The sequence below is a fragment of the Lipotes vexillifer genome, unplaced genomic scaffold (genome assembly GCF_000442215.2).
Source record: "Lipotes vexillifer unplaced genomic scaffold, Lipotes_vexillifer_v1.1 scaffold977, whole genome shotgun sequence".
NCBI lineage: Eukaryota > Metazoa > Chordata > Mammalia > Artiodactyla > Lipotidae > Lipotes > Lipotes vexillifer.
In genome coordinates, this window is record NW_006783088.1 from 2,274,142 (window position 1) to 2,289,336 (window position 15,195).

The 15,195-nt window shown below is 42.4% G+C and overlaps 1 protein-coding gene across 1 annotated transcript in view; it reads left to right on the plus strand.

Annotated features, from left to right (window-relative positions):
* Positions 1-12,575, plus strand: part of AGBL2 (AGBL carboxypeptidase 2) — a 42,987-nt gene extending 30,412 nt beyond the window's left edge. Inside the window, 8 exon segments of the mRNA XM_007455720.1 lie at positions 684-810; positions 1,352-1,452; positions 2,509-2,639; positions 6,230-6,296; positions 8,008-8,133; positions 8,644-8,754; positions 10,797-10,880; positions 12,402-12,575. Of these exon segments, the coding sequence (XP_007455782.1) occupies positions 684-810; positions 1,352-1,452; positions 2,509-2,639; positions 6,230-6,296; positions 8,008-8,133; positions 8,644-8,754; positions 10,797-10,880; positions 12,402-12,575 (921 nt within the window).
* Positions 12,576-15,195: the final 2,620 nt, after the last annotated feature.

The window sequence follows — 15,195 nt, forward strand, 5'->3', positions numbered from 1 at the left end:
TCAGCAGGACAGGATAGGTTGGGATAGTTGCAAAGTATATGTTTACAGACTCCAAGTGAGGAAAGAGAATTGGGGCAGTCATGAAAGACAGTGGAGGATATTGAACTCCAAGCCAGAAACGTTAGTGATGAGCCGCAGAAGAGCTCTAGGCAGAGGCTGTAGGGGCGGGGCACACACAGCTCATAGAGAGAGGGCAAATGCAGCTAGACCCAAGGGTTCAAGTTGGGGAGGGGTAGAAAATAAACCTTAGAAAGGCTGGCTAGTGCCTTGAATGCTAAAGTAAGCCAGCATTCCCAAACAGGCCCTCAAGGAACCCTAGTCTTGCAAAATGTCCCTGGGGAAGGTGGCGAAGGGAAGGAAGGGTTCATGGGCAATGAAAATCAGAATATACTGTCTCCCCTTTGGAGGGTCAGCATTCACAACAGCATATTAAATGCTCTGAGAAGTCCCGCAGAGGAGGCCTGTTTGGTCTGGTTAAACCTTCTTCTCCCTGACCAACAGAACTCATTTTTTTCCTCTGTTACATCTAGTAACATCTCTTAGAATTAGTATTTTATGGAACATACGTTAGGAAGTAATATATAGAACCCAAGGGAACCATTTTCTAAATTCATATTAGTGAATTTTAGACATCTTAACATTTGCCAATTTATAATTAACAGAAGCCTTGGATTTCTCTTTAGTTCTCTTTTCATAGCTGTAATTTTAAAGTCCAAAAGTGCAAAGAAGGAACAGGACGAGTCGTGATGTGGCGGATGGGAATCCTAAACAGCTATACCATGGAGTCTACCTTTGGTGGGTCCACCCTGGGTAAGCTCTCTTTTGTATATCATAAGCCAGCATGGCAAGGGGACGCCAAGCAAAGCATTGGAGAGATGAAATCTCCTTGAATGTTGGGGAAATAATTGACCTAGAAGATTTTCTTGTCTGTGCCTTAATGTTAAATTTGAGAACCCAAAATATGAGTGTGAAATGTAATACCTGATGGGGCAGTATAGCATAGTTGTTGCTGAGGCCCTGGAAATCAGGCAGGTCTGGGTTTAAATTTCCGTTTACTGTCAATAATAATAGTACCTGCATTACAGGCACTACTTAATGAGGCAGTGCATGTAAAGCACTTGACATAGTACCTACCACAGAGTAAAACCTCAGTAACCATAGCCATCATGATTGTAAACTTGTTCATTGTCAAAGATTCTCCTGAATCAAACTAAAACTAGGAGGAGAGAGACCCTGTCCAGAAGCGTAATATTCTAGAATCATAGGTGGTGTTTCTAACGAGATATTCATAAATTAGATTTACATTTGCTCATTAAGATTTAATGAGAAGTGTTACGGATTTTTTCCGCAGGCAATAAAAGAGACACTCACTTTACCCCTGAGGATCTAAAATCCCTGGGTTATCATGTCTGTGATACCCTTCTGGATTTCTGTGATCCTGACAGAACCAAGGTAAAAATGGGGTTTCAAGAAATATGGTGATGTTTCTGTGATCGTTTTCACATGGGTCCGAAGTCAGCCCAGTGGGATTACAAGCAATCTTTATTTTCCTCTTAATATTTTTCTGAAGTTTTTTCTAATCAAAGAAAATAAGAACGCCCCCAGCCTGCAGTCTCAGCAAATAATAAGACCTCATACTTCCCCAAGAACAGAGGCCATGGTGCCAGCTTCCCTTCAGCACACCTCTCCCTCACTTCTAGGCTTAGCTGTGGCAGCACCAATTCTTACTTCCCTTCCTCCTATTTCAGAAAATCAGGTGTCCTTTCTCTTCTCCAACACTATCCCTGTCCTTCAAACACTTGCCAACCTCCCCTGTGGCCGCCCTGAGGTCTTGCCTCAGTTACCTCCTCTCTTTTCTGTGCCCTCAGTTTTTTTCTTTTCTTCTTCCCCTCAACTGCAGATGTTCTCAAGCTGCCCCCATCCTAAATCACAAACAAAGGCTTCCTTTAGCCTTGTTGCTCCAGGAGATTATTTCTATTTCCCATCACCACTCGCCTTCTTAAAAGGGAGCCGGTACTCATGGTCTCTATCTCTTTTCTCATACCCCCTCTGAAATGTCGGCCCTGGGAACACATGACATGCACCACTCTGGATGCAACTGTTCAATTAAAAAATACTTAAAAGACACTTTGACCTCAACATAGGGCCTGTTAAATCAGATTTGCCATAGGCCAAATTCTGAACAACCCCATTCTAACTTTCCCTACCTTGCTACTCAAAAAAATAAAATAAATCTGACCTTTGCATTGTTCAAGAAGTGTATTATTGGCTTTAGCCAGGGAAAAGTGGCTAAAGCAGTGTTCACTGATATTCTGCCCTAAAAATGCTTCTGTCTGTTCCTACAGCTCATGTAACTTATTGTTAACATGTCCTTAGTAGCAGAGGTTACAGCTTACTCATCTTTATGACCCCAGCAATAAATAAAGTGCCTTTCAGCATATACTTAGTAAATATCTGATGAATAACTAAATGAGTAATCAAAACTAGTTCTTTTTCTCACTTCCATAGTTCATGCAGTGTCTAGCAGAGCTTAAAGAGCTCTTGCAACAGGAGATCCATAAGAAATTCAAAGAACTTGGACAAGATGTGGATTTAGAAGGAAGCTGGAGTGACATCTCTTTGTTTGACCTTGAATCCAGGTAACAAACTTCATTTCAAAGAAAAAACATAGGGTTTCTTTTTTTTTTTTAATTGTCTTGCCTGCTCTGTTGTTTTGTTGGTTTTGAACCTCAGGTGCAAAATATTGAATAAATCACGGCACACTTGAATGCACTTCATTCCTTCAACAACTATGTATTGAGTGCCTGATCTTTGACAGCCTCTTTTCTAGGCTCTAGAAAGGGTTAGGGAGATGGGCAGGCAATTTGTATAGGGCCTCGTAGGCAACTGTGAAGTCTTTGTCTTTTACTTCAAGGGAGATGGAAAGCCTTTGGAAGGTTTTAAGTACACAAATATCGTGCCTGACTTAGGTTTTACTGGGGTTGCTATGTGGAAAAGAGATTGTAAAGAGGAAAGGTCTAAGCAGGACACTCATTAGGAGGCTTTTGCAATAATACAGAAGAAGGGTGATGGTGCTTAGGGGTGTAGCAGTGTTTGGGGTTGTGGGAATTGGTTGGATTCTAGATATATTTTGAAGTTTCAAACATTAAGATTTGCTTATGGATTGGATATCGGGCATGAGAGAAAGAATGACTCTATAATTGGTTGGATGGAGTTGCCTTTAACTGAGCTGGGGAAGATGAAGTGGGTGGAGAAGGTTAGGGGGGTGATGAAGATCAGGAATCTAGTGTCGGGCATGTTGAGTTTGAGATGTCTAGTAGATGTCTAAATGGAGATATGGAATAAGCAGTTGGATATATGAGTCTGGAGTTCAGTGTAGAGAGGTCTGATGGAGAGAGTCATCATGGATAGATGATATTTAAACCTTAAGTGTGGCAGATATCCCAAGGGAGTAAGTGCAGTTAGAGTAGAGAAGAGGGCTGAGTCTGAGCTGGGTACCATAGCTGTAAGAGGTTAAAGAGACTGTGAGGAGCCAGCGAATAAGACTAGGAAGGGACCAGCACGGCCAAAAGAAAAGCAGGAGGGTGATTCTTTTAAAGTAAATCAGATCGTGTCATTCCTCTGTTTAAAACACCTCAGTGGGGCTTCCCTGGTGGCGCAGTGGTTGAGAATCTGCCTGCCAATGCAGACAACACAGGTTCGAGCCCTGGTCTGGGAAAATCCCACATGCCATGGAGCAACTGGGCCCGTGAGCCACAATTACTGAGCCTGCGCGTCTGGAGCCTGTGCTCCGCAACAACAGAGGCCGCGATAGTGAGAGGCCTGCGCACCGCGATGAAGAGTGACCCCCACTTGCCACAACTAGAGAAAGCCCATGCACAGAAATGAAGACCCAACACAGCCATAAATAAATAAATAAATACATTGTGTATAAAACACCTCAGTGGCTCCACCACTTCACTCAGATACAAAGTCAAGGACCCTACAGTGGCCTACAAGGCTATAGGATCTAGCCATCTGCTACCTCTGTGACCTCCACCCTCACCCTCTCACACACTGCTACAGCTACACTGGCCTCCCCTCTCTACCTCAGGGCCCTTGCACTGGCAGTTCCAACTGCTCTCCCGCAGATATTCACAATGCTAGTTCCTTCACCCCCTTCAAGTCTTTGCTTAAATGCCAGCTTTTTCAGTGTGGTCTCTGCCCTCATTACTCTAATACTGCAGCTTGCTCCCCTGCCTTCACCCTCCTGCCATTCCTCAACCCCTTTGCATGCTCTGCTTTTTTCCATAGCATTTTACCACCTTCTGTATCATTTGTCATTCTATATCACTTATGTCTTTGTTGTGTCTGTTATTTATTGCCTGTCTCCCCCTACTAGGGTGTACGTTCCACAAGATCAGAGATCTTTGTTTTGTTCATCTCTGTATCTCATTTACTTAGAACAGTACCTGGCACATAGGGAGAGCTCAATAAATATTTGTTGAATTCATTTAGTATGTAGGATCTCGGGCCCACTCTAATAGTCTCCACAGCTATTTTAGGAAGCCGCCAGGTAGGGGGTGGTTATTTCACAGGTGTGCCAGAACACCTGCTACTCGAGCTTACTGCCCCAGCCGTCCCCAGTCAGAAGGTTTCTGGTCAGGGTACGGCAGCCTTCTGCTAGAGACTGCACTGTAGTCTGCGGTAGAAAGTGGGAAGGGGATGGCTCGCCCACCTACTCTATGTAGCACATTGATTCTGGGTCCTAAAGTAGTTCTGCTGGCTGAGTCTCCCAAATGTCTCTTTAGGAACCTTAAACCAGACCATCAGCCCAGGTAGGGTGTCCCATTCACCACGTCGCCTCTTCTACTCTCCCAGAATCCTTTGCCTAACTCTCCAGGACCACTGCATCAAACCCTCTTCACTTTCAGCCTCAAAAACAAAATGCCCCCTGCATATCAAGTCATACATATAGGGCCCAGGGGGACCAACTCAGAAGCATCCTGACTGCATTCTGACAGGCTCAGCAGGGATACTCTGAGGCATTTAGTTAAGAGTTATTGAAACCAATCTGCCAACCTCTGCACCAGCCTCCATGGGGCTCCTCCTATCCATTCACACAGTTACACAGAAAAGCAGACTTGTGTGCAAGCCCAGTTTGGGTTTGCTCTGTCTGTGTGCACATAACATGATTTTCGACATCTTCTGGGGCATACTGCATCTAATGTTTTTTATCCCATTTGTTAAAGTTTTCTATTACCTCCGAAAGGGACTTCAGAGGCTATTATCTAGTGGCCTCAAAGGCTACTCCTCAGACTGGAAAAGCCTTGTGAGAACAGGGAGTTGGGAATTAGATCAGAGAAGAGAGGGCTTTCTTCCCGCTGCCTTGCTGTGGGGCTCCTCATTGTGCACTGATGGGAGGGCAGGGGCGCCTGAGCAGAATGAAAGTGCTGAGCAAAAGAGTGGTTTGAAGTGCTGTCTTTTCCCAGGAGATTTGAGTTTTGTGCCTAAGACGCTTTTTTCTATATGGAGGACGTGTCATAGAGCGCAGCTTTCAGTTCTAGCCAACCACACCCCAGGAAAGGGGAAAATATAATGTGACACAGAAGCAAAGGACATGATGAAGGAAGAAAGGATGGATTATCTGTGTCTTCATTCCTCCTAGCCTTTGAAGAAAAGGGAAGGGGACAGTTTGTGGGGAGGACTTTAGATCAATCTAGATGTGCTCCAAAACTTTTGAAGGGGGAATTGGGGTGATAAAAGTAATACTATTAATCTCTGACCTACAGATTCTTTGTTATTAAATATATCTACTTGCATATTCAACACATTTTTGAAGAGTACCCAGTCAGATCCTTGCTCTCTGAACTGGTAGTGCCTAGACAGGTATGAACGAGACAAAGCCCCTGCTTTCAGACAAATTCCAGTCCCCTGCTGTTCTCCAGGGCTGCTCATTAAGAATCCTGAAGTCTCTCACAATCACTGCCAAGGGCAGCTTTGCCCATCTGGCCAGTGTTTATTTTGCCACATGGTTCATCTCTGTTTCCTGTGCACTGCCTGGCATGCAGTAGGTGTTCAGAATGAATGAATGGATATGCTTATCAAGAATTCTTAGTAATTGAAACACAGACAATGTGGGCAAATAGCAGACTCGGTGTCCTAATCCCATGCTACTGGTCTGCTAAGCGTTTTACATCCTAGACATTAATGACAGGTATTTCCCTTTTTCCTTTCCTTTTGGAAACAGCACCAGTGGTTCTGACAGCTCCCTCTCAGATGGTCTCCCTGTTCACCTACTGAACACAGCAGGTGAGGTAAGATTATAGAGACTCTTGCACCCAGAAAGTAGCAGCCTAAAGAAACCATAACACTACTGGATAATTTGGAAGAATTTTCAACTATCCCAAGATCTGCAGAAAATACAGCAGTAACATCCTAACTGGTTACACTGCCCTGGAGTCTTTCATTTTGTCCTTTATAACTTTCTTTTTTAAATCTAGGGGGGAAACATGCGAGAACTCCATATTTATTCCAAAATTAATTAAAAGTGGGGAAAAAAAGTTTAACTAAAAGTAAAACCCATGTTAAGAGATAGAGGTTGTTAGAAATGACCCAGAATTTCCCTGGTGGCGCCATGGTTAAGAATCTGCCTGCCAATGCAGGGGACACGGGTTCCATCCCTGGTCCGGGAAGATCCCATATGCTGGGGAGCAACTAAGCCCCTGCGCCACAACTACTGAGCCCGCATGCCACAACTACTGAAGCCCGCTGCCTAGAGCCCGTGCTGCACAACAAAAGAAGCCACCGTAATGAGAAGCCGGCGCACCGCAACGAAGAGTAGCCCCTGCTCGCCGCAACTAGAGAAAACCCACACGCAGCAACGAAGACCCAACACAGCCAAAAATAAATAAATAAAATATAAATAAAAATTTTAAAAAATGACCCATACTTTTTTTTTTTATAAATTAATTTATTTATGGCTGCGTGGGGGCTTTTCTCTAGTTGCGGCGAGCGGGGGCTCCTCTTCGTTGCGGTGCGCGGGCTTCTCATTACAGTGGCTTCTCTTGTTGTACAACACGGGCTCTAGGCACGCGGGCTTCAGTAGTTGTGGCACGCGGGCTCAGTAGTTGTGGCTCACGGGCTCTAGAGCACAGTAGTCGTGGCACACGGGCTTAGTTGCTCCACGGCATGTAAGATCTTCCCAGACCAGGGCTCAAACCTGTGTCCCCTGCACTGGGAGGCAAATTGTTAACCACTGCGCCACCAGGGGAGTCCCACAAATGAGCCATACTTTTTAAAAAATGTACCTTTGTTTACATGGTCTTAGGTAGTTTTTTTATATTTCCACATATTAAGTAATTTTTCTTCTGCCCCGTCTATTAACAGACTTGTTTTTTACATAGATGGTATAAGAGCTTTAGAAACAGCAAACTGTTTGTTGTGGTTCACTGTGCACCTGATTTCCTAGTTGCATTAAGAAGTATCTTCATCATAGGGTGAGTTTAAGGCTGTGTCAGAAGGAACCAGCCATATCAGACTGGACCCTACAGTTTCTTCAGCTGGATTTACAGCAGCATCAGTATAAGCTTCACCACACCATAGGTACCTGGAAAATTAGTCCTGAGCTTCATTTGCTTAATTATTAAAGCCACCCTATGGTAACAACCAAACTGTATCTATTAAGCACACATCTAATAATCAGTCTTATCTGTACCTGCCAATATTGCCATAAATAATGTGCTTTCAAATTTTATATCACAGATATTTGGTTATTGGTATAGGTGCCCCTTTGGCAGTATATCTATAATAGGAGGATTTGGGCGGTGTTAAGTGGGGAGGGGTCTCTGGTAATGAGGTAACTGAACTGTTTTTTGATTCTCCAAACCAACAACAGTTCAACACTGTGAGGGCACACATACTGGGTTAGCCATTGTGTCTTGAGTGTTGTGTAAAAAGAGTGCTACGTGTGGGTGGGCGTACTGCTGGAATCCTCAATGGCTAATTTCTCTGTACTTCCTGGAATAGTTGAATCAGAAGAAGAAGATGTATAAGAAGAAAAAAAGGAAGCCACTTCAGTCTAGGAAACAGCGAAATAAACAGTATCAGAAAAGTAATTTGATGCAGGAGTCAAAGTTAACAGAAGATGCCCCAGTAAGAAAGCTCTGCTGCCTACTTCTACTGTCCAGTTAGAGTTTTCTACGGAGGGAGCAGGACGAAGAGTTAAGGTTTACTCTAAACCAGAAAGGGAATGGGAAATGGGGCAGGGGGAAGTTTTCTATATGGATTTCAGAACTCTTCCATGGGTCCTCTGGATATCCCTAAGCAGATTTCAGCTTAGCCCACTAATCCTCCACTACACTCTAGCACAGCAAGTCTGGGTTTCCACCAAGTCTGGATTTCCAGAGGAAGGAGATGGTAATGGGAAAGTGGTGGCTAGAACTAGACCAGAGATTCCAGGTGGCTGAGAATTCAGGCCTGGTCCAGGCTAAGGACACTTGGATACCTCCTTCCTGCCTGCCATGCCCACACCATACCCCCTGCTTTCTAAATATGAAAATGCTTTCAGAGGTGGGAGTTTTACTCTTGGGTGAATTGGGTCAGTTATGAGTAGATTAATTGTAATAGAGCAACTGAAAAATATTCTCTTTGCAATCCTTCTAGGAAGGGGCAGGGTTTGCTTCTACTCTGCAAAAGCAGCCTGCTTTTTACAAAAATTCAGAGAATACCAGTTCTTCAGTGATGAAAAATGAAAAACCAAGGTTGAATGAGGTAGTATTTTTGCTTGACTTTTTTTTTTTTTTTTTTACTCACTCATGGAAAATTTATTAAAACCTTTTTTTTGGTAATATGGTTAAAGTGTACAACATGATGATTTGATATATATATATATATATATATATATATATATATACACACATTGAGAAAGGATTGTCACTGTTTAGTTAATTAACACATCCTTCACCTCAAACAAATATTCACTTTTTTTTTTTTTTTTTGCTGAGAACTGTTAAGTCCTACTCTGTTAGCAAATTTAAATTATACAACACAGTACTGTCAGCTATAGGCACCATTCTATACATGGTAATCTTCACACCTCATTCATTTTATAACTGAAAGTTTGTATCCTTTTACCACCCTCTCCCTATTTTCCCCAATCCCAAGCACCTGGCAACCACCATTCTACTCTCTGTTTCTATGAGTTTGAATTTTTTTTTTTAGATTCCACATATAAGTGATACCATGCAGCATTTTTCTTTGTCTGGCTCATTTCACTTAGCATAATGCCCTCCACCTATGTGCATATATTTTGTTGCAAATGGCAGGATTTGCTTCCTTTTTAAGGCTGAATTATATTGTTTGCAAGTATTTTCTCCCATTCAATAGGTTATCTTTTCATTTTATTGATTGTTTCCTTCGTTGTGCAGAAGCTTTTCAGTTTTAGTCTCGCTTGTTTATTTTTGCTTTGATTGTCTTTGCTTTTGATGTCAAATCCAAAAAATCATTGCCAATGTCAAGGACTTTACCCCCTATGTTTTCTTCTAAAAATTTTACAGTTTGGGATCTTGAATTTAAATTTTTAATCCATTTTGGGTTGACTTTTGTGTATGGTATAAGACGGGGTACAGTTGAATTCTTTTGCGCATGTGGATAGCTAGTTTTCCTAGCACCATTTATTAAGGATACAGACTTTTCCCCACTGGTTATTTTTGGCTCCTGTGTTGAAAATTAATTGACTATATATGCATGAGTTTATTTCTGGGCTTTCTATTCTGTTCCATTCTTGACTTTTTGTCACACAGATTCTCTGATTTTTCCAATTAGTACGTCTCTCTTGGAGGGTGAAGAGTGCAATAGCCCTCTGTTACTCTTACTGTCAGTGCCACTGGGAGCAGGGGAACATTAAAATTTGTGGGGACACTGACACTGCTTTGGATTAGACACCACTGAAGTCTGATATCACATATTAGTGAATTGTGATTTTATACCCAAAACAAGAGCGGGCTGCTTTACCATCCATCCAGCCATTCAGCAAATTGTATTGTGTAACTACTGCATGCCAGGCTGTCTACTGGATGCTGGGAGTGCAACATTGAACAAAACACTATCCCTGCCTCAGGGACCTTAGGGTCTGCTGGGTATTTTAATGAGTAAGCAGGAAGTTACATACAGAGTAGGATGCAGTAGGAAACAGAGGAGACAAATTCACCCAACTTTTAGTACTTTGGAGTGTGGCTATAAAATCCTTGATTCTTTTATGTATAAAAATAGGTTTGGGTACAATAGTAGCCAAATAGGGTGCATGAGGCCCTCCTCATGTGGAATGCTGCCCTGTGGTTAGGAATGATAGAATAAGGTCCCACAGCATTACACGGAGGAGCCCGCACAAAGCACAGCCATCTCTGTTCAGTATTGAGGGCCATTTGGTGTCTAGTGTAATAAAGGCAAGAGCACAAGCTATGGGGTCTGTCTTGAGTTCAAATTCCATCCCCACTATGTAGTTTTCCATGAGTTACTTAACCACCCAGGGGCTCAGTTGCTGCATCTAAAATGTTGAGGTGATAATATCTACACATAAGGTTGTTGAGAATATTCAATGTGAAACCGTGTGTGAAGTGCCTGTCATATGGTAGGCATTCAATAAGTATTAGTTTCCTTCTTTTCTTCAAATTACTATTTGTTTGTGTTCTGCCTCTCTTTTCATGTTAGAGTATCATAATGAATCAACATGCATGAATAAAAATTACTCTGTGTGTTTTATATAATCACACTTGTCCAAGTGGAAAATTTAGTGAGAATGTGTTCATTTATTTCAGTTAAATGGAAGAGACAAAGGCACCTCCCTGGGCCCATCAAAAATGACCACCTTGATTTTGACTAAGAATAAAGAGAGAATGCAGGTATTTCACCTAATATATGCATATATATGCCAGCAATTAATTTATTTTTCAAATGTATTATGTGATTTGGAGGGCTGGTGATCTGCAATCCACACAGTATCACCTCCTTGGATTTGTTCTGCTGAGGTGAACATCTAACGTAGTTTGCACTCTCAGGCTACAAAACACCTGACCAGCCAGGGGCATTGCCCACAAAGTACTGCAGGATGGAGGAAGCCCACCCAGGGCTGAAAGCTTGCCACAGAGAATTTAGTTTCATTTCAATGAACATTTGTTAGGCAGCTATTATTTTGTAAATCCATGGCAACATTTCAGGTAAAAAGTGATGGTGAACGCAGTGGTTCTGAACCCTAGGAGGTGTTAACAAACTGGGGTGCCACCATCAGTTGTGAGGGGTGTTTCACATCCACTGTTACAGTGATCGTTCAGTACCGAGGTTTGTGAACGATTTGCTTTTTTAAAATAATGTTAGAATGAATTCCTATTTATCCCTATAATAACATCTCTCTTGCTCCTTTGCACTTGCATATTCTTTCCTGAGAGGGAGGAAAAAGAAGTAAAGAAACAGCTGGTGAGCTGTGGTTTCAAATAGCCCTGATTGTGTCTGTGGGAAAGTGCTGCTCACCTGTGTCCGGGTGGAGCAAAGATTGAGGACCACTGGATTACTGTAGGTGCGCTAGGTATAGAATGGATGATTCTCTCAAAGTGAAGTCCCTGCCATCTTCCCAAGTCTGCTGCTTGGCAGTTCTCAGGATGATGCTCTCATTTACCCGTCAGTATTTTATGGAGGACCTACTATGTGTGGGGCTGTTTGAAGACTGTATGACATGAGCCCTCCCTTAAGGCCGTGATCCTCTAGGAGGGGTAACAAGGTAGATAGTCCAACCACCATGATATAACAGAAACAGAGCAGTGAAAAGAGAGATGTAGATAAAGTCAAATCAAAGAGGATTCTGTCCTGACACACTGATAAGTGATGACTGTCCTCTTTCCTCATACAGCATCCACTGCAGGATGTCTGTGGGTGGCTAAAACCATATCCTACCACTGAAACATGCAAGCTAGGCTGTAACATGTAACCAGGGATTCAGTTAAACGCAATGTAGTAGACGAATGCCATCCAAACCTTTACTTTTACTTCATTTTCTTTAAATTTCTAATTTAATGTTTCTGTAACAGAGATGTAGGCATTTAAATTCCATGGCAGGTCAGATAAGCAGAGTTTAAAAAAGGGGACAGTCTCCCAGCTTGTAAAGTAAGCTCCTCTCTTCTTTTGCGTAATGTTTCTAGACAGCTTATAAAATGCAGTCCCTAAACTTCTCAGGGCAATTAAAACATTGCCCTTGGACCTTTCTTTGGCTATCAGAGGGACTAGGACAAATGCTTGATTGACCCCTGCCCTGTAACAACGCCAGCTACTTTGGTATTTGAGGGGAAATGCAAATACTTCTCACTGACTCCTGCGAAACCAGCACCAATTGCAGCATCAAATGGTTCACCTTTTATGTCTTGTTTGCACAGAGAGAGAAGCCAGGATTTACAGTATCGTGCTCTCCAAAGAGAAACACAAACCCCAGCCAAGAGCCAGCTCCAGATATGAAGCCAAACTGGTCCAGGAACAGATATCCTGCCACAAAGGGAGGCCGGACGACTGCGGTGGTATACCCATCCTTGCACATATACACCTACCCATAGGGTGCCTGGGCCATGCCACACAGGCGCTTCCTTGCTGTGTTTTGGCTTAGACACATTTTGTAACAAAGGGATTTGTATGCTAAGGAATTACGTTCATTTGTGGTATTCTGTGTTGTGTGTTCATCATGCACTGTCCGCACCCCAGGTGCTTACACTGTGTTCATGCTCTCAAGATGCATACCTCACAAACTATTTTTTCATAAAATGAAATTTTATTGTGATGTATCCAAAAGCTTCCCTTATCAGAAATTGAAGTGTGTGCTCGTGAAACTACAACACAGATATACCTCAGTTTAACCAATAAATATTCTCTCTAAAATTATGTGCAAATCAATTTTAAAAGTGCAAACTCTGTTTTAAACATATTCTGGGAGTTTACTATGTTAAAAGTCTTGTGTCAAAGCTTTCTAGTGTTCAATGATTAGTCTGACTGGGGTATATCAGGTTTGCTCAGGGTGAGGTGTCCCCACATAGAGAAAACAACTCATGTACTACCTGGAAGTCAATGTTGCATATATTATGTTCAGCATGGTTATATAAGTTTTTTAACCCGTTGATTAAAATTCTTTCTCTCCCACAAATTGTTCCCTTTGATTGGTTAACTGCATAATCTTGTGTGAATAGATATTTTAGATTTTCTATCCCTCGTAAGCACCAAGCACCATCTGCCGGCTACAGCCTGCATGTCAACGTGCTGGAGTCATGTTAAACAAGGGTCACTCCAGTTCATGCCAGGCCTCCTGTTTTGACTTTACCTGCTTCCTTTCACATTGGATTGAAAGTTTCTAGTACGTTTTTTGTCATCCCTTTTAAACTCTTGCAGCCACCACCGCTACCTAGATGACTAGAGATTAGAACAAAATGGCAACACATTTTATTATAATCCCAGTGTCTGTGTCTTTTTTTTTTTAATTAATAGACTTTATTTTGAGAACAGTTCTAGATTTACAAAGAAACTGAGGAAATAGTACAGAGAGTTCCCATATACTGCCCACCTCTCCCCACACACACTGTGTGCGTGGATTTTTTTTGGTTTTGCTTTTGTTTTTAATTTATTTATCTATTTATTTTTGGCTACGTTGGGTCTTCGTTGCTGCACGAGGGCTTTCTTTAGTTGCGGCGAGCAGGGGCTCCTCGTCGTTGTGGTGAGCGGGCTTCTCACTGTGGTGCCTTCTCTTGTTGCGGAGCATGGGCTCTAGGCGCACGGGCTTCAGTAGTTGTGGCACGTGGGCTTAGTAGTTGTGGCTTACGGGCTCTAGAGCACAGGCTCAGTAGTTGTGGCGCACGGGCTTAGTTGCTCTGCGGCATGTGGGATCCTCCCATACAGGGCTTGAACCCATGTCCCCTGCATTGGCAGGCGGATTCTTAACCGCTGTGCCACCAGGGAAGCTCTGTGTATGTGTTTTTAAAGGGAATATCTGCCCATGCTCTTTACATAGGAGTTTGCAAATGGCCTTCTTCTATTCCACATCTTACACCCTAAAACTATTAGTCAACACTTTAAGTATCTAGAAATCACCCAGCCAAAACCCTACTTTTTGTTCCTAAAAGGATATCTTTAAAGGACAAGTCCCAAAACAAACCACTGAGAGCAAACCTTGTTTGAAAGTTGTTTAGAAATACTTGTTTTTTGCTCCAAATAATTTTGGAAGAAGTTTATTAAAAGCACCCCAGTATGGAAATTGAGCTATTTGTAATGAGGTGGATAGACCTAGAGTCTGTCATACAGAGTGAAGTAAGTCAGAAAGAGAAAAACAAATACCGTATGCTAACACATATATATGGAATTTAAGGGAAAAAAAATGTCATGAAGAACCTAGGGGTAAAACAGGAATAAAGACACAGACCTACTGGAGAACAGACTTGAGGATATGGGGAGGGGGAAGGGTGAGCTGTGATAGGGCGAGAGAGAGACATGGACATATATATACTAACAAACGTAAGGTAGATAGCCAGTGGGAAGCAGCCGCATGGCACAGGGATACCGGCTCGGTTCTTTGTGGCTGCCTGGAGGGGTGGGATAGGGAGGGTGGGAGGGAGGGAGACAAAGACGGAAGAGATATGGGAACATATGTATATGTATAACTGATTCACTCTGTTATAAAGCAGAAACTAACACCATTGTAAAGCAATTATACCCCAATAAAGATGTTAAAAAAATAAAATAAAATAAAATAAAGCACCCCAGTATGATATTTTTGGAATAAAAAACTAGAGTACATGATCAGATTTTTTTTAAGTGCTTTTTGAGAGTGAAAAGCTTCCTGAGAGCTGTGGTTTGGCTGCTATCAAAGGGGCAGAAAGGAGAGAATCCTATGCAATCCAGGCACAGCCTCCACATCCAATAATTGCCAAAAGGCCATGGCAGTTCAGTGTTGGGCCCTGCCCAGCTCACAGTCAGTCCTGTAAAGTAGTAGCTATTTGTTTTCTTTAGAAAAGAGGGGCAAGTTTGCCTGCTTAGATTAAGAGAAAGTGTCCCGCAGGGCACTTACGTGCTACAGCATCTAAGCCAATATGCCTCTCATTTCTCATTGTGCTTTTTTTAAACATATCTTTTTAAAATAAATTTATTTACTTTTTTTTTTTTTTTGGCTGCGCTGGGTCTTTGTTGCTGTGCGCC